Source organism: Pholcus phalangioides, unplaced genomic scaffold (assembly GCF_987345545.1).
Source record: "Pholcus phalangioides strain wild (caught in Gottingen) unplaced genomic scaffold, Ppha-v1.0 ptg000009l_1, whole genome shotgun sequence".
In the NCBI taxonomy this organism is placed as follows: Eukaryota; Metazoa; Arthropoda; class Arachnida; order Araneae; family Pholcidae; genus Pholcus; species Pholcus phalangioides.
Window position 1 is genome coordinate 48,181,757 of NW_028301602.1, and position 22,258 is coordinate 48,204,014.

A 22,258-nucleotide genomic window follows, 5' to 3' on the forward strand; every position below is an offset into this window, starting at 1 on the left:
GCCATGATACTGACAAAATTTGACAGATACATAGTACATTAATATTACAAAATGATTTTTGTTTTTAATTAGAATTTCATATCCAATCAAGGAAATGTAAATCATTATTTACTCCTAACTAGTAATGCATCATATAATTTATGAACTAGTATTTAACTAGTTATAATAGTAGTATATTATGTATAATTTAGCAGCAGATTATTTGTCCCATCTCTTATGGAGAACAAGTAATGGTCAGAGACTAAATAATTTCATGTTATTACCAATAGCCATCAGTCTGATTATGCTTATTTTATGTCTAGGTATGTGAACTGCATTTTCTGGCCACGGATTTGATAACATAATCCTCGGCTTTTGATCAAAAGAGTGGCAAGACTGTAACAGCTCCGTTGAAAATTAAGAGAAGAAAGAACGCTTTGCCATGCATCTTCGAAGGATATCCCTCAACTTCTATGGCAGCAACATATTCTCAACAGAGACAAATCAGCAGTATGGAAGATCTACAGTGATGTGTTTGGTCTTGACAATTTTTATGAAGTGTCGAATCAGTGACAAATTTTGTGTTTATCATTTGGATATACAACCATACCCACAGATTTCGCATTCAGTGGTTGTAAGTAATCGTAATGTTTCCGTTTATCTAAAAACTATTGCATTGAAAAAAATTTCAAAATTTACCCTCCTGTATAAGTTCACAAATTTCAATGACTTAATTGATATATTAGACACACTTAAAAGTATGAATCCTATGTGTGAGGAAAATTCCTCTAAAATAGATTTCTTCAATGATGCTCTGTCTTGTTTGAAGACTGGTGAAAATGAATTACTGATAAATTTTATAGAGGAACAAATTAAGATTAGTTGTTGTGCAAAAAACAACTTTAAATACTCTAATGACATCATAGTATTTGCTACTCTGTTACATTCAATTTCGCCACAAGCGTACAAATTTATAAGATTTAGCAATAAAATGATACTGCCTCATCCATCAACTTTGAGGAAAATTAGTCAGCGACTACCAGTTTCACCAACCGAGGAGGTGAGTCTAAATTTCTTGATATACATAAAAGCCAGAGCAAAATATATTTCTGATGCAGATAAAAAAGCCCTTGTTGACGAGATTTAAATAAAACCTTATTTTGATTATAAGGGAGGTTTTGTTGGCATGGCCTTCAATACAGAAGAAGCTGCAAAGAGTGCTTTTGTGTTTATGGTTTCCAGCTTAATGTCCTCATTTAAAGAAGTTGTGCATATTTTACCTGTGTTCAAGATAAATCATGTATTGCTACATAATGTTATCCTAAGTTATTTTAGGTTTAGAAAATATTGGTTTCACAGTTATTGGTGTTGTCACTGATAACAATACTATCAATAGAAAAGCAATGAGATTGTTCACAAAGCCACATAAGAATTTATATATGTATCCCCAGCCTCAGTGTCCATCGAGACCACTATTTTTTATTATAGATAGTGTGTATTTGTTAAAAAAAACCAGAAATAATTGGTTGAATCAAAGAAATGATGGCAAGTGCTATTTTTACCTGAACTTTGATGTTTCAGTTGACAATTTTTGTACAGCATCTTTTGCATCATTGAAACAACTGTATGACAGACTCTGCAAATGTTGTCTCATATGCAAGAGGGCTAACATGGAAATCTCTCAGACCTTCTAATTTAGAGAGACAAAACATCAAACTAGTACTCAGTCTTCAATTAGTTTGTTTGCGAGGCTTCAAATATATTGGGTCCAGACAGAAATATCCCTCATTTTACCGATACTGCTGAATTTATCAAAGTAATCAGATAATCATAGTAATAGTCGTGTCATTTATATAGTAATAATCGTGTCATATATAGTAATAATCGTGTCATATATAGTAATAATCGTGTCATATATATAGTAATAATCATATCATCATAATAATATAATAATCATATCATCATAATAATATAATAATCATATCATCATAATAATATAATAATCATATCATCATAATAATATAATCATATCATAATAATAATATAATAATCATATCATAATATAATAATCATATCATAATATAATAATCATATCATAATATAATAATCATATAATATAATAATCATATCATAATATAATAATCATATCATAATATAATAATCATATAATATAATAATCATATCATAATATAATAATCATATCATAATATAATAATCATATCATATAATAATATAATAAGCATAATCAGAGTAAGCATAGAGAAGTTCTTGTAAACACAGCTTTTACCACATTTGAAGAGTGAAATTTTAGGAAATGTATATAAATGTTGTTTAATGGTCACAGGGAAGCTGATATTGCTCAAAAAATTTTATGGATTTCATCTAATATTTTACTCAAAAATCTGTGTATGAATAAAAATGATTTGGTGACAAAGAAAAAGGGGGAAATTAGGAATGAAAAATGAGCAAAGGGGAAACTTGAATGTTTTGATCAAGTTTGGTAAGTATATAAGTAATGGGCCACTTAACATTTAATTAGTTAGCTCCCAAACTTGAAATAATATTTACTCAATTACTTTTCAATATCAAACATTTATCCATCATTATCAGCTCAAAATTTCAAATTCACCTTAAATTCATTTTTTATTTTTAAATCTTTGAAATAAGTGTCTCATTACTGGTACATTTCACACCTCCCCCTTTTTTTTTAAAAAAAAAAGTTATACATAAATGATGGTGGTTACGATTTTAGTCGTTCACAGAAAATTGGCATCAAGTTCTAAATATGTATATATTGCTCACATGCTTTCATGAAAAAACTTAAATGCTCAGAGTGGAAAGAGTAGACTACTGAAAAGAAATGTGTTTAAACAATGGAAGTTTCATAATCATACGAAATTTGGTTAAAGGGGTTTGTCGTGTCCAACTCCTGTAGTTGTTAGTTATGTTCTATATAATTACATCATGACTGAGAAACTAAAAAATGATGAATTCGTGTTTAATGCAAATGTTCAATTAAAGATTGTTTTTCAATTCTAGCAAGTTTTATTTATTGTGTAATTCCATGTGTATAGTGGAAAACATTGGATAGAATTTTCGCTCCCCAGCCTAAATAACATGTGAACCTGATGATATTTATAATCTTGAACATAGATCACACTTTGCTTCATAACACAAGTCTGAAAATTTATCTACGTATTCTTGGTTTTTTTTTTTTTTCTGGCTTATTTCTAAAGAATCTACGAATAAAAATGAATTTTTAAGAGAAGTTATAAATAAAACAATTTTATATGCAAAGAAGAAACTGGTGACATATATTGAAAAAAAAATTTTTTTGATTTTTTACTACTTAAATGTTATGCATTTGTGTACGAATGAGAATCATGCAATCTATATCTAATCCACAGTTTACATTAAAATTTTCTGGAAAGAGCAAAGCAAAGGATATTTATTTGTTCATACGTTCTTTTTTCTTCCTTTCAATAAAATACACATTACATGAAAAGTTTGTATATATTTTTGTTTAAACGACAAAATATATAGTGAATATTGCATATGTCTAAATGAAAAATAAAGGATATTTTATACATAGTTGAATTTTGGTATTAAATGGATATTTTTTTGGTTAAAATCAACAAATGAAATTCCGAAAAATTAATTCTCTTGGGGAAATTTTGATGTCAAATGGTAATTTTTTCAAATGTTAAGTTTTCGTAAAAACTCTGGCTTTAATTGATACTTGAAAATAATGTTGAGTTATAAGTATAAACTCGTCCATTCGAGTGCTCAATTCTTAGCTAATTCAACCTTTTTTTATAAGAAAAAATATATAATATATTGCAGCAGGGTGGATCAAAAAAAAAATATATATATATATATATATATAACGGCGTTACATATATAAGTGCGTGGTGCTGCTGGAAAACGATCTTACAGGGAAGACGATTCTAGGACGGAATTCGATGACGTCACGAATCTCAGGGTCAGGCCTTCTGCTCTAGAAGGTATTGGTTGGGGGGCGATGGGAGAAAAAATTTTCTGAAGAGGGTGATGGGACAGAAAAGGTTGGGAAACTTTGTTCTAGACTCTTACATTGCAAAAATTGAAAATTGTGAATTATAATTAACATTTTATTTTAATTATTGTAATAAATTAATGTTTAAAAATAAAACATTGTGATATGCAAAAAAGTAAGTTTTTCATCATGTTATAACCTATTATGTTCAAAAAATTATCAAAAAGCATTCATTTAGGTTTTTGACAGTTTAAACCAGTTGTTGACGCTTGTTATGTTTTTTACGTCAAAACCTCAACTCTGTTAAGAACCACTGCTATGGAGACTGAAAAAAATTACTTCATAACAAGGATGACTTAATGAGTAAACCTGATTTTATGTTGCTATTATGACATTAAAAGTAATAGTTTTACAACTGAGATGTGACTGTGTATAAATACTTAATGCTTTAATGTCATTCATTGTGAGATATAAACAGGCAGATCGATAACTTGAAGTTTAAAAACAATTCAAAATTTCTAGCTCCCATTAAAAAGAAAAAAAAACAATTCATTTCTATGTTTCTTTAATTTAGATTTGTTTCTTTCATGAATTGCACAGGAAGTAGCCATATTGGTTATGCTGTATGTCCCTTAAAAAAAAAAAAAAGAAAGGGAAATATCACGTGATCCAAAACTCATACAGGTAAAAATTATTCAAATGCAAAATGTATCTCAAGTTTTCTACTAAAAGAAAGGGTTGTATAAATAATGGAAGAGTAAGGCATACATTTGTAGAATGATATATTTAAATCAAGGAAAAAAATTATTTAATTTCCAAAAAGACCATAGAGAAGGTGGATGAAAGCATTCTAAATTAATGGAAAGAAGTTTGACATATAGTATAGTATTTGTAACATTTAAGACGCTGATTTCTATATTGATGACCTGAATATAAGGGGTTATTCAAGTATTACGTCAGCATCGATGGGGGAGAGGGTTTCCGATTTGCTGATTTTTGATGACAAGGGGGGAGGGGGATTGCACGATGCTTACGTCATCAATCACCCTTTATGAAGATATGAAATATTCTTAATTTCATCTTATTCGGTGCGTCAAAAACGACAAAAATCTTTTGATAGTTATTGGGCACCTGAACTAACATTCTCCCTAATGATAAATCCCTTACAGAGCTACTTTAGCGATCTCTAATTGTTTCACAGATCCTTCAAGTGCTCTGGAAATGTGTCCAGGCCGCTTAAGTGCTCTGGGAATATGCAATGCATCACTCAAGTGATCTGTAATTATGCCACGAATCACTTAAATTATCTGGGAATGTTCCGCGGGTAACTTGAGTGATGTAGAACCACACTGAAGTAGGGGGGGGGGCCTCGCTTCAGTGCTCTAAAATTGTGCCCCATGTCACTCAAGAAATCTGTAAATATGCCACGGATCATTTAAGTGTTCTGGAACTGTGTTGCTTTTACATTAAAAATTTTTTTTTTTTCTGGGAGAGGGGTGCACGAGCCCCTTATGTCCCCCATGTACGTTTCTGACCCCACCAATATGCGTTAGGAGGTGGGGCAGTGCCGACGAAATTTTGCTGACTTTACAGGGGATGTACCACCTTCTGATTCTTAATAAGAATCTGCTTCTTAACTATGGATTTGATCTTTAATTAAGAATTGAGAAAGATCTTTGCTACCACATTCTTAATTAAGAATCGTTTTTATTCCATAGTTAAGAATCGAGTTAAGAACCAAGGTTACCCACTTCTTAGCTTGATTCTTAGAAAACATTTTTTTTCTTCTATGCGAGATAACTTAAATTCTTTCTTTAATAAAAGTTTTTTTATGATTTATATTTTAAAAAATTAAAAAAAAATTAACAATGCATTTTTATTTTCAAATAAGGAGTTCGTCAGACTTTTCAAGTTATCGAAAACTTATCTGAAGGTTGTATGGGAAAGTTGAAAACTTTGAACGTGTAAAGCTCTAATTGGCTGAAATATAATTGTACATAAACTAAAAATCATCATTAACCTGCTGCTGCGTTTGCTTCCGAAGGGGGGTAACCCCCACCCCCTCCCCAGCACTCATAGACTCAATCAAAAAAAAAATTTCGAAAACATTTTTTAAAAATAAATTATGAAAAACTTCCATTCCTCCCTCCCCCCACGCAGAATATAATTCCATGTCAGTCTTTCCATGCAGAATAGAGAAATCACATCTACCTATAATGTTTATAAAACATAAGTTTCCTTTTGTGGATGCTATCAGTGATTGATAATCTTGAGTATATGAACTCTCAGAAGGTTTATATCTAGCTTTATATAGCTTAAAGTTTTATACTTTCTTTCTGAAGACATATTTAATCAGAGGAAACAATTAAAAAACTTCAAAATACAAAGCTGCTGAGAAAAAAGCTTGTGTTTACCGCATGGCTGTTAATGGAATACAATAAGGATTATACAGGAATTTCTGCAACCAAGGTCATGCCCCTTATAAATGATTGCAGATAAACGCTACTTAAACAGTCTTTGCCAGTTGCGGTCACCAAGACTTTTTTATACGGCTGCTTGATGGAAATGACCACGGCTGTCCTCTATGGGTGTTTTCCCTAAAGACTATTTTCATTGACGTCACGACAATGTGAAAGCTCGCTAAAATCTAATTTTCTGCGAAAATCTGGAGAAATTTTAAAAAACCCGGAGAGCGGAAAAAAGGATGAAAAATCCGGAGTCTCCCGTCTAAATCCGGAGAGTTGGCAGGTCTGATAACGTAAACACAGCGATGACTCATTTGGCACATTAACCATGGTTTGACAATTATGCATAATGACCTACAAATGTGATAGATTCACGGTATATGAGCAAAATTTATCAAACTTACCGAAATGGCCGGTGATTATTCATATAATAACAGCTCTTTATCACTTTCACCATAACATATATAGCATAGCTCCTCTTCATGGAGGGTGGCAGGGATCCATCCCAGTGAACGTGGGATGAATCTTTGATTCGAATCATATCAGATGATTAAGTATGGATATGTTTGTTTTTTACTGCAACATGTTAAACATGTTGAAAACGGAAACCGCGGTCGGTTGTTAAAGAACACTGGACTGGAGTAACCCATCTTCGGCTGTACAATCAAGGATATGATCGGGTTTGCCTGATGAGGGGCTGATAATTTGAATAAGGAGCTGCAGTTACCACAATCCGATTTTCAGGGACAAAATCGAGAGCGGGGGAAAGTCTACTTTTTTTTTTTTTTTTTTTAGAAACAGCTGGAAGGATTTTAAGGAGTTTTTAAGAGCCCTTAAAAAGGAAATGAAAATTAATGACTTTTTAAGGAGTTTTTAAGCACCGTACAAACCCTGCTTTAGTTGGCAGGGGGGGGGGGGTTGGCAAAAACAGCTAAAAATTTATCAACATAACACTTCAATGGCCCCTAACTTCTATACTTAAAGAGAAAAAAATATAACCTTATATTCCATATGAATAAAAGTAAAGGAAATGAATAATAGCTGTATATTCCTAATTCCCATAGACCAGTATTTCTCAAAGTTGGTGATAGAAGAGTCCAGGAGAGCGATAAGTATAGTATAGGATCTTGAGTGTCAGCTGAGTCACTAAAGAGGGATGAGGTAAAAAAATTCGGAAAAAAAGCCGTAGAACAAAAAAAGTTTAGGCAATATGAGACTAAGTTATCAAATGAGTAAAAATTTGTTACGACCAATGAAAAATAGGACAAACTCATTCTCGTCATAGGGACTAGAGATGCGAGGTGACATGAGGTGAGGATGTAAAAATTGAATAATCAAGAAATAATTATAGAATAATTTCCTTTTAAATAATTTAAATTTTTTTACTAATTTTGTTTATATTGTGAAATATAAATTAGTTTTCATTGCCTGAAATATTTACTACAAAACAATTTTTGGTATAATCACCCCCAATAATCCAGGTCATGATGAGGTGCCTTAAAAGTTTGTTTATAAAGATTTTGGAAACCTTTAGATTAAAACCTTAAAAAATTATTTTAAAATTAGATAAATTTTCAGAAATAAGTTCACAACAAAAAAAATTAAACCATAGTTGATTGATAAAGGAAGCTATTCTTATATAATCACCTTCATTCTAAGATACAGTACTGTTGTTTTCTTCAATGCACACTCAAATTCTGTATCACTAACATTTCTTTAGAAGTGGTACAAATCAGCTCGGTTGGTTTAATTTTCTTGCTTTCAAACTTTAATATTGTGGTCTACAATATTCCAATATTTTCATCATCTTGATGGGAAGAAAGACAGGGACAGAGAATATTCTCTCAAAGGACTACTATTATAAATTACTAGAGAATATATTCTTATCGAACATAATAATTATCAATTTATTTATCGAGATTATTTATTATAATACATGCAGACATGCCAACTTTTGAAATCCAGAAATTCTCCCGAAGGGGGGTACGCCCCTGGCACTCATGAACTCAAAAGCTTTATATGGCTCAAAGTTTTATATTTTATTTCTGAAGACATACTTAATCAGAGGAAACAATTAAAAACTTCAAAATACAAAGCTGCTGATGAAAAAACTTGTTTACCACACGGCTGTTAATGGAATACAATAACAATTATACAAGAATTTCTGCAACCAAGGTCATGCCCGATAAATGATTGTCGATATACACTACATAAACAAAGTCACAACTTTGCCAGTTGCTTAAATGCAGTCACCAAGCCTCTTTTTTATGGCTGCTCGATGGAAATGACCACTACTGTCCTATATGGGTGTTTTCCTTAAGAACGACGGCAGCCATTGACGTCATGACAACGAAAGCTCGCGTAAAATCTAATTTTCAGCAGGAAAATTTTAACAAAATATTCTTAAGTTATTTATAATATAGTCCTAACAGAGAATATTCTCTTTGATGAGAATATTCTCCTAAAGATTCTCGAGAATTTTACATCTCCAATAGTGACATTTTCTAAAACAATTAGTCAATGCACAAACTGGGGTGAATGGGGTGTCAGTTGACAGATACGTTGAAAACAAAGTTTGATGAACTTAAATCGGGCACTTGTAAGGCCAGAATTACAATATAAAAATTTGAAAAAGATCTTAAAAAAACAAACAAAAAAATCTACAAAACTTGAAAATAAAACAAAAAACATGCTTATTGGTTGTATTTTTCAAGTTTTATAGATTTTTTATCAAGTTTTTATAGTGTAATCCCAAATTAAGGCAAAATTAAGGCTTGACAAATTCCAGACATACAGGGAACCAGTATCGGCTTATGCTGGAGTGCTTATTTCAAAGAAAAAATATTTTTCACATATCTCAAAGTTCATACAACCACAAAACGTTTTGCATTTCTAATTACATACCGTATCACTCCACAAAATATCCTGGGATCCCAGACTAAAAAACATTGTTATACACGTTTTTTAAAAAAACTCCTGTTGCCAATCATCACTGCACCAAACAGAAAGGGAAAAAGGGAATGTTAAATTTGGCAAGTAAATGAAATATCAAATTTTCCAAATGACAAGTACTCAAATAGTCAATTTAGCTAATCCTTTCTCCCATTTAACTCTCCCCCCGATTTATAAAAATCTTCAGTAATAATGATACCACTATACTAAAAACAAGGCATTAACCATCTATACACATCTGACATCTATAGTCATGCTAAATAGCCTAATCCTTTTTTGATGTTAACTGTAAAGAGAAACATCAGCAACAGGTGGTTATATGCACTTAAAAAAATCAAAACTTGCCTACCACTTACACAAAGCCCCATTTGACAAGCTGGTATAAAAAAAATCATTTGTTGGGAATGGAATATATATAAAAACATTGAATTTTTCAATTTTATAAAAAACTATACGCACATGCTACAGATTCATCTTTCTGTGTTTTAAATGATTCGCGTGCTCTGAAGGAAAAAACTCAAATATCGACTAACAAGTGATTAATTTCATCAGGAAATACTCACTTTCTCACCATTTAACATACTGCAGATTTAAAAATAAGCAAAAAATAAAAATTTAAGGTTTGCAATGAAGAGTTGTGAACTAACCCTGTAATGAGGTGGAGAGTCATGGTGTTTCTTCCTTCGAACTTTAGAAATATCACTGTCCCGGCCTCTCTTTTTATACCAAGTGGAATCATAATGTGTTTTACGATAACTGGACCCAGTGCCTGATGATCTATCTGAGAGACTGTCAGCACGATACCTATACCGTCTTCTATCAGGACTATGCTGCCTCTGGTAATAATGATCCTTACTGCGATGTTTGTCTGGACTGAAACACAAATTCAAAAACCACTTTAACAATAGTATAGCATCAAGGAAAAAGACTGCTTTACTATCCAATACTGCTCAATCCAAAAGCTTTATGATAAGTTTTGAAAAATTATATGTAATTGTGTTCGTTTTTTACCATGTCTTTAAACAAACTTGGGTTTATATATACAGTACAGGTTTTATAAACTAAAATTAATGTTTGCAGCCACCTCAGAAATGAGATTTGATGACATGATCACAGAAAATGTGAAAACATTTGTCTTGCAAAGTACTGCATCAATGAAAGGTAAGGTTCACATTAATTACTAAGTTGAACTTTTAATATAGCAGTTCCCAGTGTGTTCATACGAATCAATGTTAAAACACAAACCCGAGGTCCAGGGTTGGGTTTCTTCATGTGTTTTTCTTTATGTTTCTGGATTCACCCACTCAATTTTGGAACAGCCTAATGGCTGTCATAACAAAAAGGTTTTGTTACACAATGTTGCACTGTACTGATGGAAGAGAATTAATTTTAAAATGGTTATATTACTTGTCAATAAAAGCAATTTGAAGTTCATAAATAAACAACTTTTTATTCAAATATACAAATAAATCCTTTCAAAATTGATAGGCCTACTATATTAACATTACAGTTGATAAAATCCTCCTGTAACAGCAGTAAATTAAGCTTATGATTGCATGAGTATGAAAGGAAGTAATTTTTTAGAAAGCTATTTCTTCAATCTCTTACATTTAGTGGAAGAAACATATTTCTTCCCGCTGCTTTTTCCATGATTTTTTCCAATTCTGAAGGAGCTTCCTAATCTTGGCAGTGCAATACCTGATGAACTTGGTGGTAGATAAGTCAAAATGCTTTTAAGAACCCTTTCAAGTTCTGCAGAACTCAAAAGAATTTCCTCGTCTTTTCGCTCGTTCTAAGCTGAGAAATCGATTACAGCATACAACTGCTAAAAACACTTTTGTTTTTTAATGTTGCAGTGCAGTGAGAAAAATGAGGATTTTTGTAACATTGATATTTTGTAACTATTATTTGTAATAATGTTTTCTAACAATCTTTAAAATAAGATAACAATTTTCATTTTCTAATAGTGCGGAAGAGATCAGTGTCATTTAATAAATTAATGTTTAATTGTTTTGTTACTGAAAAAGTTATTGGCAATTAGATTGAAATTAGATTAATGGATTTTAAGCTTTCAATGAAATTTCTCTAGGTCTGATGAAGAGCTTCAGCAAGATGTGTGATCTTGGTCAAAGGACTGATATAATTTTTATAATTGACTAGCTGATACCCGGCAATGTTGCCCGTCCTGTAAAATATTTATATATATATATAGCTTACTATTTCTTAAACAAAAAATTTTTGCATCAAGTAAGAAAAAATTACTTTTATTTTTATAAATATCTTAATTCAAAACTTCAGGCAATCGCTTGTGGATAGACAATATTTTTTGTTTTCCATCTGGTGTATAGATGTACAAATTTTTGGGATCACCAACATGCGACAAAAAGCTACCTATGAGAAATACAGGGCTCAAGTAGGTTGATCCCTGCCACTGCTAACGACTGGCCTTGCACTTTGTTGATTGTCATGGCAAAAGCTAAATGAATTGGGAACTGTAATCACTTGAAAGTGAATGGCATTTCTTCAGTGATAATTGGGATATGTGGAATGAAGATGCCTTCTCCTTTGGCACATCCGGTTAGAATAGTTGCTTCAATGATATAATTGTGCAATTTCTTCACGCAGAGTCTCTGTGTCTCCAAATTTCTTAAAAGCATTATAGGTGCTCCGACTTTGAAGGTCAAGTTGTGTGGTGGCACACTCAGAATATTCAAAAAGTTCCAGAACTGTCTGTGCTGTGTCTGTCAACTGATTTGTAAGATGTGGAATCTCCTGGAATAATTTTTGGATTTTTTCGTTGATCTTGTTCACACTGTCATTTTTCAGTGTCAGAATCGCTCTCTCACAAAGCCACTCATGGTTTCAGTGATTTTGTTAAATATTTGGAAAGACTGTCTACAAGTTCTTGAACCGAGTTTAACAACTGGCAAAATCCATTAGGGAACGTAATCAGTCCAGTGCTTGGGTCTACAGGAATTCTACGGCCAAGTTTGATCAACTCATGTGAAAATTATAGCAGTGCCGAGTCATTTTACAGTTGAACTTGCATGTTGGTAAATAATGATAATTTTTTAACTTCGTGGCAGAGTGTTGATGATTTGAGGGAAGAATTGAGTTCATCAGCTGGCGTTAAACATTATACTTTCACATTTATATATAAGATTTTACATGTGCAGACATGCCAACCAGGGTTAGCAGGTTTTTGACGCATGTCAGTTTTTGACGGTTTAAACCGCAGTTTAAACTGTCATGTCAAAAACTTTCACATCAAAAACTTCTGTCAAAAACCTCAAATACTGCTTTTCAACATATAAATTCCCATTGAAAATACGCACATCGATTGCATGTAATGCTTAAAGTGACTATACTGCAATACATAATGTGTGATTTTAAAATAATCTCCCCCCCCCCCCTACATAATTATTTTGGACAATTATATACATGTATATATACTTGTAAAATATAGAATTTGAGTAGAGCAAGCATAAAACTACGGAAGGATATGTAATGTATTCAAGATAGTTTCAACCTTCTAAAATTTCTTCAACTGTTTATTTATACATGAATATATATATATTTGCATATCAACATCTGCTCTACTTTTTTTTTTTTTTTTACAACAGATACATGTTTAAAAAGTTCTTTCATGCTTGCTATATATAATGTTGATTTCTGTTATTATATTATCTAGACGATCCCAGATATTTAAAACAATATTCTTATTGATAAAAATATATTCTTATTGTACATAACATTAGAATATATATATCCAGTAATCAAAATACTAAATTATCCTAAAATAATTTTTCCCCTGAAAAATTAATTAGTTCATTATTAGTCAAAATTTTTCATTGTTACCACAGTTTCTATTCTTGGGTTACATTTGGTGGTATATTTTTAAATGTGTTTTTTTCCCCTTCAAAAAGACCTTATAAAAGTCTCATGAATATACATATTTTTTATATAAAGTATCTTAGTTACTTAAGTTATATTACAATATCAAAATTGCTAATTCTTACCATATTTTCTAACCTTGGGCTATGCATTCTGACGTTCTATTTTTAGAAAATTCATGAATGGGGATTGCATCACAGATCTAAATGTAGTGGTATATTATATATCTCACAGGGTTTTGTTTTTCTTTTTCCTTCACCAAGAAGCAGCAACAGTAGTGACTGCATTATCATGCTAGGGGCAGATGGTCTTATAATCCAATAAACACACCAGCTGCCCTTAGAGGACAAAGACCAGTGTACTAGAGAAAAGTCCAACTTTGCTATTTATTGTTTGAATTGTAAAGTAGTGAGGATTAATATGGAAACCAATTTCTAACAAATCATAAATATTTAGTCTATTATTAGTTTAAAATATAATGAATCTTGGTGGAAGGCCACAGCATATAGCCTGGCAAAATTTTGATAAAGTAGAGAAAAATGTAAAGATATATGCAAAATGCATTAATTGTGGAGTTAAGTGTGGACAGGATGAAGAGCCATATAGCTCAGTGTATTGGAAGGGGCAATGATGTTGAACAAATACCTGATGTACAAAAAGCAACTACATCAACATCTACAGAGTCCACTGCCTCACAGCCTATTATTTTGTCGGAATCAACAGATTTTCACTCAAAAAAAGAAGCAAAAAATTGATGACTTCATTGTGAAATCAAATTCTGCTACAACTAAAAAAATTGATTTATTAGTGGCAAAGTTTTTTTTATGCCAATAATATCCCATTCAGTGTTGTTGAACATTCAAGTTTCCAAGATCTAGTTTCTGCTTTGCGACCTGGTTATAATAACCCAAGTAGAAAAGCTTTGGCTCAGTCATTGCTTGATGAAATTACAAGAGAGGTTGAGAAAACTGCAAAAGACAATCTCAGTGGAAAAGCTGTAACTTTAATTGAAGATGGATGGAGCAATATTCATAACGATCCAGTCATAGCTACATGTATACATTCTGAAGGTAAATCCTATTTTCTTGAAGCTGTTGAGTGTGGTGCTATTATGAAAAATGCAGATTACTACAAGCAAATAATTGACAATTCCATACGTTTGGCCCACGATAAATATTCTTGTGAAGTAAAGGCAGTTGTAACTGATAATGCGAAAGTAATGAAGAAAGCCAGGCAACTTTTGCTTAATGAGATTGACCAAAATTTAATAGAATATGGGTGCTCTACTCATTGGCTCAACTTACTCGGACAAGATCTAACACCTGAAGCTGTGTTCAAACAGGTGGTTAAAATTTAGGTGGTTAAAATACAAAAATACTTTAGAAACCATCATTTGCCTTCGGGATGGCTTAATGAACATATGGAGTCAATAAAACCCCAATTACCTGGTGATACTCGATGGAAGAGTACACTTGTCTTGAAACATTTTTACACAATAGGTCATTTTTTCAGAAAATAGTAGATCACGAAAATGACATTGACAAAGGAATTGTTATTTTAATCAACAATTATAATTTATACAAACAGTGTAAAGATCTTTCATTCCAACTCAAGCCAATAAGTGTTGCATTGGATATTCTTCAAACAGATACAGCTACAATAGCTGACTCATGCCGTGTTTGGCTAAGCCTTCTCAAAGAAAGTGCTCTTCAGCCTCACATTGAAAAGATACAAAACAGGATGAACCAGATTCTGAGACCATTTCATTATTTGGCATATAATTTGCACCCAAAATATAAAGGTGAAGGACTGACTGATGTGCAAAGTGATTTGGCTCGCACATGGGCAACAGAGAAAATTAAAGGTTGTCTGCCATTGCTAATTTCATATGAAGCGGAAGAAACTCCTTTTCCACCTTCTTATTTCAGTGCAGCAGGAAGAATGACAAACCCTGTGATTTGGTGGAAAGGACTTTCTAAATGTAATGCTTTTTCAGCTGAGCCTGCATCTGAACTCATAAAACTAGCAATGCTTTTGCTGTCCAGTCCCACCAGCTCAGCCTCCATTGAAAGAGTATTTTCTAACTTTGGATTTGTCCATTCAAAACTTAGAAATCGTTTAGGTGAAGAAAAATGCGCAAAATTAGTTACATGTTATCGGATGCTACGTGGTAAGAATGAACCATACTATTAATTATATATCTATTCTAGACATTTTGTACCTCAAATTCAAAATCGCAAATTATAAATATTTTGTTTCAATTTTAAGAAATTAGTGTTTGAAAATGAAACATTGTAATATCAAAGTGCCTCATCATTAGGTTATATACCTATTCTATTCGAAACATCCCAAAGCATTCATTTAGGTTTTTGACGGTTTAAACCAGTTTTTGACGATTTAAACCAGTTTTTGACAGTTGTCACATCAAAAACCCAACCCTGATGCCAACATTGGCTTAAAGGAAGTAATGTCAGTATGTCAGTAGTAATGAATATTAAGCTTTGTCATGGGGGGGGACCCCCCCTAGGACAACATAATCATAATGCAATAAAAAAATCACTCAAAAACTTTAATTGAAAGTTCATTAAATACCGCTCATTGGCACTGGAACCTAGAAGGCTCAGATGACATCAGCCACCCCCCAAAACAACTTTTTAAGGTTGCCTTTAATAATTCATGAATATTCAATGCAATCCTAACCTGCATATTTCTGGTGGGCCGTATATACGGACGTCTAAAAAACCTAGACCGCCATCCCTGGTTTCATCATATCAGAGTTCCTATGGCACCTACAATGAAACATTCTTTTCGACATAAATTCTGTAAGACGGACCATACATGGAAATGAAACCGTGTCCCGACCCGTCGCACTGAACCACTCAAAAACCTGATTTTAGACCACAGCGTGGGGGCGGTTTCGATGGAACACAAGGTTTTTACGTGTTTGAGCATTGAGTAAAGCAGCGGGTTTAGATGCAGCTTTACAGATTGCCTTCTGCGCACAGACTAAAACAGATCTGCTTCAACTCTCACATGCATATACAAATTCATCGTTATGGTAAAGATGGATGGAATTAAAAAAAATAAAAATAAGTAAAACACACACACACCAAAAGAAACTTAAAGACCCCATATTTTTTCAACTGATTTTTGTAGTATTGAGAATATCTCCCACAGCTCTGTAGTTTATAGCGGCCGTCCATAAAAACTAGGCTTGCTTAATTAGGAAGCTATTTTGCAAACATTGATAAAAATTAGCTGAATATAATATATTTAATGAAGCACTACAAAAAAGAACTATTGTCAGAATGATTTCAAAATTTACATGAATATTCCTGAAGCAATGGAATTTTGTATGGCAAAGGGGGAAAAAATAATTAGAAATGTAAAATAAATTACTGTACTCATCCAACACTTGGGAAATTTGCTCGCAGAATGAAAACAATAGCCAGTCAGGGCAAAATGATAACTTAATTAGCATTGCACAAATTCATAATTCTGGGAAACATCACAAAAATGAAGTAATTGAACACATAACTACAACTTAATCAAGAAACAAATATGTTGTCCACTGTGTTCTGTCTATGAGATGAAACCACAAAAATGCCCATTTAACAACAGATCTGGCTATGTCATGGTAATGATGTCATAGCTGCCAACTTTTGAAAATGAAAATTAAGGAGATTTTCACAGGGACCTGTATTTTATACTAAAACCCTTCGGAATAAAATCCCTATGCAAAAAACAAGTGAAGTTGGAGGCCAAAAGTTCAATAGTGATCTAAAAAAAATGTGTTTAATCAGAAACGATGTGAACAAACATTCTGGGCGAATGACCCCAATATCATCAGAAAATGAAGGGAAAAAAATGCCAATTTTTGAAGAACACGACCTTTTTGTGACGCTTGATGTTTTTTTGATTTTACATGGATGATGTCAGTATTTCCACCATGACCAATGTCTATGTCCGCAACACAACTTGTACTCTGGAACCTTCGATGAAAGGAAATTCATCGGGGAATAAGTATCTTTAAAATTGATTAAACATTTTTTGCTTATCAGTATCCATGTTTTGTTATCACACGTACGTAATTTGGAACAAAAGAAAAAAATTTTTGACCACATGCTCATCACTAATCTTCAATTATTATCCATGACTATTAGCTGCTAAGCTATTTCCCTGCACGATAAGACAAACAACTTTTCTTGATACCATCAGAGGGTTTGTAAAATAGTGGGAAATTGCTTTTTTTAAGGAAGTTTTACAAACTTCTTAAAAAAGCCATTTTCCACTATTTCTCCATTTACGACATGTGATATCATTTCGGATGGGAAAAAAACAGAGGCAAAAGACGTTTTGCCCTACAAGAAATTCCTTAGGGTAAGGATCGTTTTCAGAAGCAGAGATTCTTTTTAAATGAAGTAAGGAATTTTTAGGGACAATTAGGGATTCTTTGCGATTTTCGTAAAAATTTGGGGTATTTAAGAACTTTTCGGGAGGTCAAGAAATGAAGCTAAAATTCGTAAGACTTGGCAGCTATGTGATGTGCTTTCATATTCACCAAAGTTTGCAATCCAACCACTGTCCATAACATTTTGAGGTACCTCCCCACAGCCAGAAGTTGCAAGGGTTAAGGTCAGGTGAACTGGCAACCGGCCACGTGTCGTGTCATCATGTTACTGTCAAAATGTTTTCCCAGCAGCTGCTTTGCTGGTATCGCAATGTGCATCTTGATAAAAGTTGTGCTATACATCAGGGTTGTTTGGTTTAAACCAAGTGGTTTTTTTTATAAAATTCAAATAAAAGTGGCCTAAATATAATTTTTCCTTGAAAAATACCATATTGGTTTATTATTAGCCAAAATTTTTCATTTTTACCACATTTTATATTCTTGGGGTACATTCTGATGGTTTTTTTCAAAAACTCATAAAAGTGGCTTGAATATATATTTTATCATATAAAGTATCTTATTTATTTAAAGTTATATACAGAAGCCAACATTTCTCATTCTTACAACATTTTCTAACCTTTGGCTACATTCTAATGCTCTATATATCTTTACCAAATTCATGAATAAGGATTGCATCACATTTAAATGTAGTGGTGTATTATCTGACAGGGTTTCTTTTTCCCTTCGCAAAGACGCAGCAACAGTAGTGACACCATCATGTTAGGGGCACAGGTGGTCCTATAATCCAATAAAGACACCAGCTGTCCCTAAAGGACAACGGCTAGTGAACTAGTAGTTACATTACCTCACAGACATTTTAATTTTCTTACGAAGTAGCACATCTCACACTATATATCACCCATCCTTAATATTCAACAGGTTTTTTTTTTATACTTTCATGGTTAAGCCCAGTTAATTAAGGTTCTCTTCTATAGTAGTAACAGATTTATGAGAAATAATCAGCTATATACAGGGTGATTATAATTAAAGTTTTAATTCCATAACTATACAATAAGTACTAGTCAGAATATAAAATTAAAAATTTACATGGATACTCCTGAAGCAATGGAAGTTTCTTTCGCAAAAGAAAAAAGTGTAAAATGTGCAAATAGATGATGCTGGCCAGCAGTATAATCTATTTTGTGTAACCATATCATTTCGGCACTTCCACAGCATCAGTGTGTGGATAGAACAACTTCTATCAAGATGCACATTGCAATACCAGCAAAACAGCTGCTGAAGACACATTTTGACAATAACAGGATGGCACGACACCTGGCCGGCTGTCAGTTTACTTGACCTTAACCCTTGCAACTTCTGGCTGTCTGGGGTACCACAAAATGTTATGAACAGTGGTCTGATTGTAAACTTTGGTGAATTGATTTGCTTTTTTCATTAATTCTGGAATTTTTTCATCAATTATGGAATTATTTCTTCCATTACTTCTGGAATAATTGCTTTCATCAATTCTGGATTTGTTTCTTTTGGTAATGCTGAAATTCTTTCTTTTATTAATGCTGAATATTTCATCAATTCCGAAATTATATTTCATTAATTCTGAAATTATCTTTCATTAATCATGGTCAGGGGTCTGTCCAGCCGGAATTTGGGTCCGGAAAACGGACCCTTCACAAAATTCCGGGGCTAAGAAACGGACCCTTCACAAAATTCCGGGGCTAAAAAACGGACCCTTCACAAAATTCCGGGGCTAAAAAAAGGATGTTTCACAAAATTTGGAGGATAATAAACGGATCCATCACAAAATTCCAGAAAACGAACCCTTCATGAAAATTACGTCGTAAAAAACGAACTTTTGCGACTGCTGTGCGATAAAATTCTTATCAGTTATGACCCTAGTCGTAATAGAAAGCCATTGATCTTTTTTTTTTAAGCATGCATTGTTGGCCCAACACCACCACCCACTCTCCCATAGATGAGTAATCTTATCTATAGAAGTTGTTGGTTGGATACCGGAAAACATGACCTTGAAAAGGCGATCGGAGAAAGAGCGTGGCCTTGAGAGGGCTTTCCTTGTTTCTAGTCTTCTTGTTAGGACATCCCGCTGGTTGACCACGGATTGACCGCGTCCGATATTTTATCGCACAACCTATGCCATTATACAAACGCTTTAGCCCTGCACTTCTCCTCAAATGGTCTTTGAATCACAACCTCTTGTTAGGCGTAAAATCGGTGTAGTTGATGCTTATTGTAGAATTGGATTATGCACTTTCATTTTTGAAAATTTAATATGAAGCGTGGTCGACCACCAACAGGTGGAAATTCAAGGAATAGTGATTACTACATTAAAAAAAATACGGCCAACTGACGTTCGGGGATGCAGCTCCATAACATCGTTTTTTAAACGAGGATCTGAAAACGTCACCAAAAAGACGTCAGATACAGATAATTCCAATTGTGCTAACCCGGAAAAAATTACTGAAACATTGCTTCCTTCATCGGTTTCGAACCACGCTGTCGAAACCTTGGAAACGGCGCGATACATTACCGATTTATCGGAGGCGCCTAAAGACATTACCGATTTATCAGAAGCGCTGAAAGACATTTCGGATTCTTCGAAAGACATTGCCGATTCGTCGGAAGCGGCGGAAGAGATGACCGATTTATCGGAAGTGGCGGAAGACAATTCCGTTTCTTCGAAAGACATTACCGATTCGTCGAAAGCGGTGGAAGACATTGCTGATTTATCGGAAGCGCTGAAAGATGCTACGAATTCGTCGGTAGAGCCGGATTTAAAGAAAATTTCATCTATAGAAGCTAGAAAAATGGGTCCAAAAGTACCGAATTTGTTGAACATCGCACGTTTTGAGAAGCTTCACAGTTGGCTATGTTACAGCATTTCTGCATCTGGCTTTCTTTGCAAAATATGTTCTACATTTTTTGATAAGGGACCCTGGATTGACCAAGGGGTGCAATTTGGTGATCACCCAACAGGATGTGTCAACAAGCATATATATAGCCAGAAAGACAAAACAAGCTGTGAGTGCATCAAAAACTAGGAAAATGATAATAAAAATGAAATGAAATAGGAAAATGAGGTTGCTGTTTAATTAGTATTACTTTCACTGCTATTTTGAACGTTTTCACAAAAATAAGGTACATTTTCACAAAAATAAGGTACATTTTCACAAAAATAAGGTACATTTTCACAAAAACAGGACCCTGTGCAAAAAGTCTGGACAGACCCCTGTCAGTTATAATAAGGTAAATTAAAAATTTACATGGATACTCCTGAAGCAATGGAAGTTTCTTTCGCAAAAGAAAAAAGTGTAAAATGTGCAAATAGATGATGCTGGCCAGCAGTATAATCTATTTTGTGTAACCATATCATTTCGGCACTTCCACAGCATCAGTGTGTGGATAGAACAACTTCTATCAAGATGCACATTGCAATACCAGCAAAACAGCTGCTGAAGACACATTTTGACAATAACAGGATGGCACGACACCTGGCCGGCTGTCAGTTTACTTGACCTTAACCCTTGCAACTTCTGGCTGTCTGGGGTACCACAAAATGTTATGAACAGTGGTCTGATTGTAAACTTTGGTGAATTGATTTGCTTTTTTCATTAATTCTGGAATTTTTTCATCAATTATGGAATTATTTCTTCCATTACTTCTGGAATAATTGCTTTCATCAATTCTGGATTTGTTTCTTTTGGTAATGCTGAAATTCTTTCTTTTATTAATGCTGAATATTTCATCAATTCCGAAATTATATTTCATTAATTCTGAAATTATCTTTCATTAATCATGGTTCGTACTCTTCCAACTAAAAAAAATTCAAGGACTATTCAAGCACTTTTCAAGGTAAAACTTGAAAATTCAAGGACTTTTTTTTACAAACGCATATTTTTCACATGAATAGGCTTCATATTTAATTTTGATTAAAACTTTCAGAGATTACATTTCTACCTACTTTATTTCACATTATCCGTAATGAATAAAGGAGGCCACATACACATATATATCATACATATGACACATTGAATAACATAGTTTGTGAATGTCAATTTCCCTATTGAAACGTAGTTTAGTCTCTAAATATTGCAATTAATTTTCTTTTAAAGACTAAAAAAAAAGAACACTTCTAAAGATAGAAAAAGAAAAATTATTTCTTTCATCAATTCTGGATTTGTTTCTTTCGCTAATGCTGAAATTCTTTCTTTTGTTGATTCTAAAATTATTTCATTGATTCTAAAATTATTTCATTAATTCTAAAATTATTTCATTGATTCTAAAATTATTTCATTAATTCTAAAATCATTTCATTAATTCTAAAATCATTTCATTAATTCTAAAATTATTTCATAAATTCTGGAATTATCTCTTTTATCAATGCTGAAGTTGTCTTTCATTAATCTTGGAATTATCTTTCATTAATTTTGGAATTATCTTTCATTAATTCTGGAATTTTTTCTTTCATTAATTCTGTAATTTTTTCTTTCATTAATTCTGGAACTATCTCTTTCATTAATTCTGGAA

The 22,258-nt window shown here is 32.9% G+C and overlaps 1 protein-coding gene across 2 annotated transcripts in view; it reads right to left on the reverse strand.

Moving 5' to 3' along the window:
- Doa (CDC like kinase darkener of apricot) overlaps positions 1-22,258 on the reverse strand; it is a 98,545-nt gene that overhangs the window by 58,541 nt on the left and 17,746 nt on the right. For both annotated transcript variants that reach the window (XM_089236448.1, XM_089236449.1), the window contains exon 3: positions 10,059-10,284. In XM_089236448.1, the coding sequence (XP_089092574.1) occupies positions 10,059-10,284 (226 nt within the window). The remainder of the gene's footprint in view (positions 1-10,058; positions 10,285-22,258) is intronic.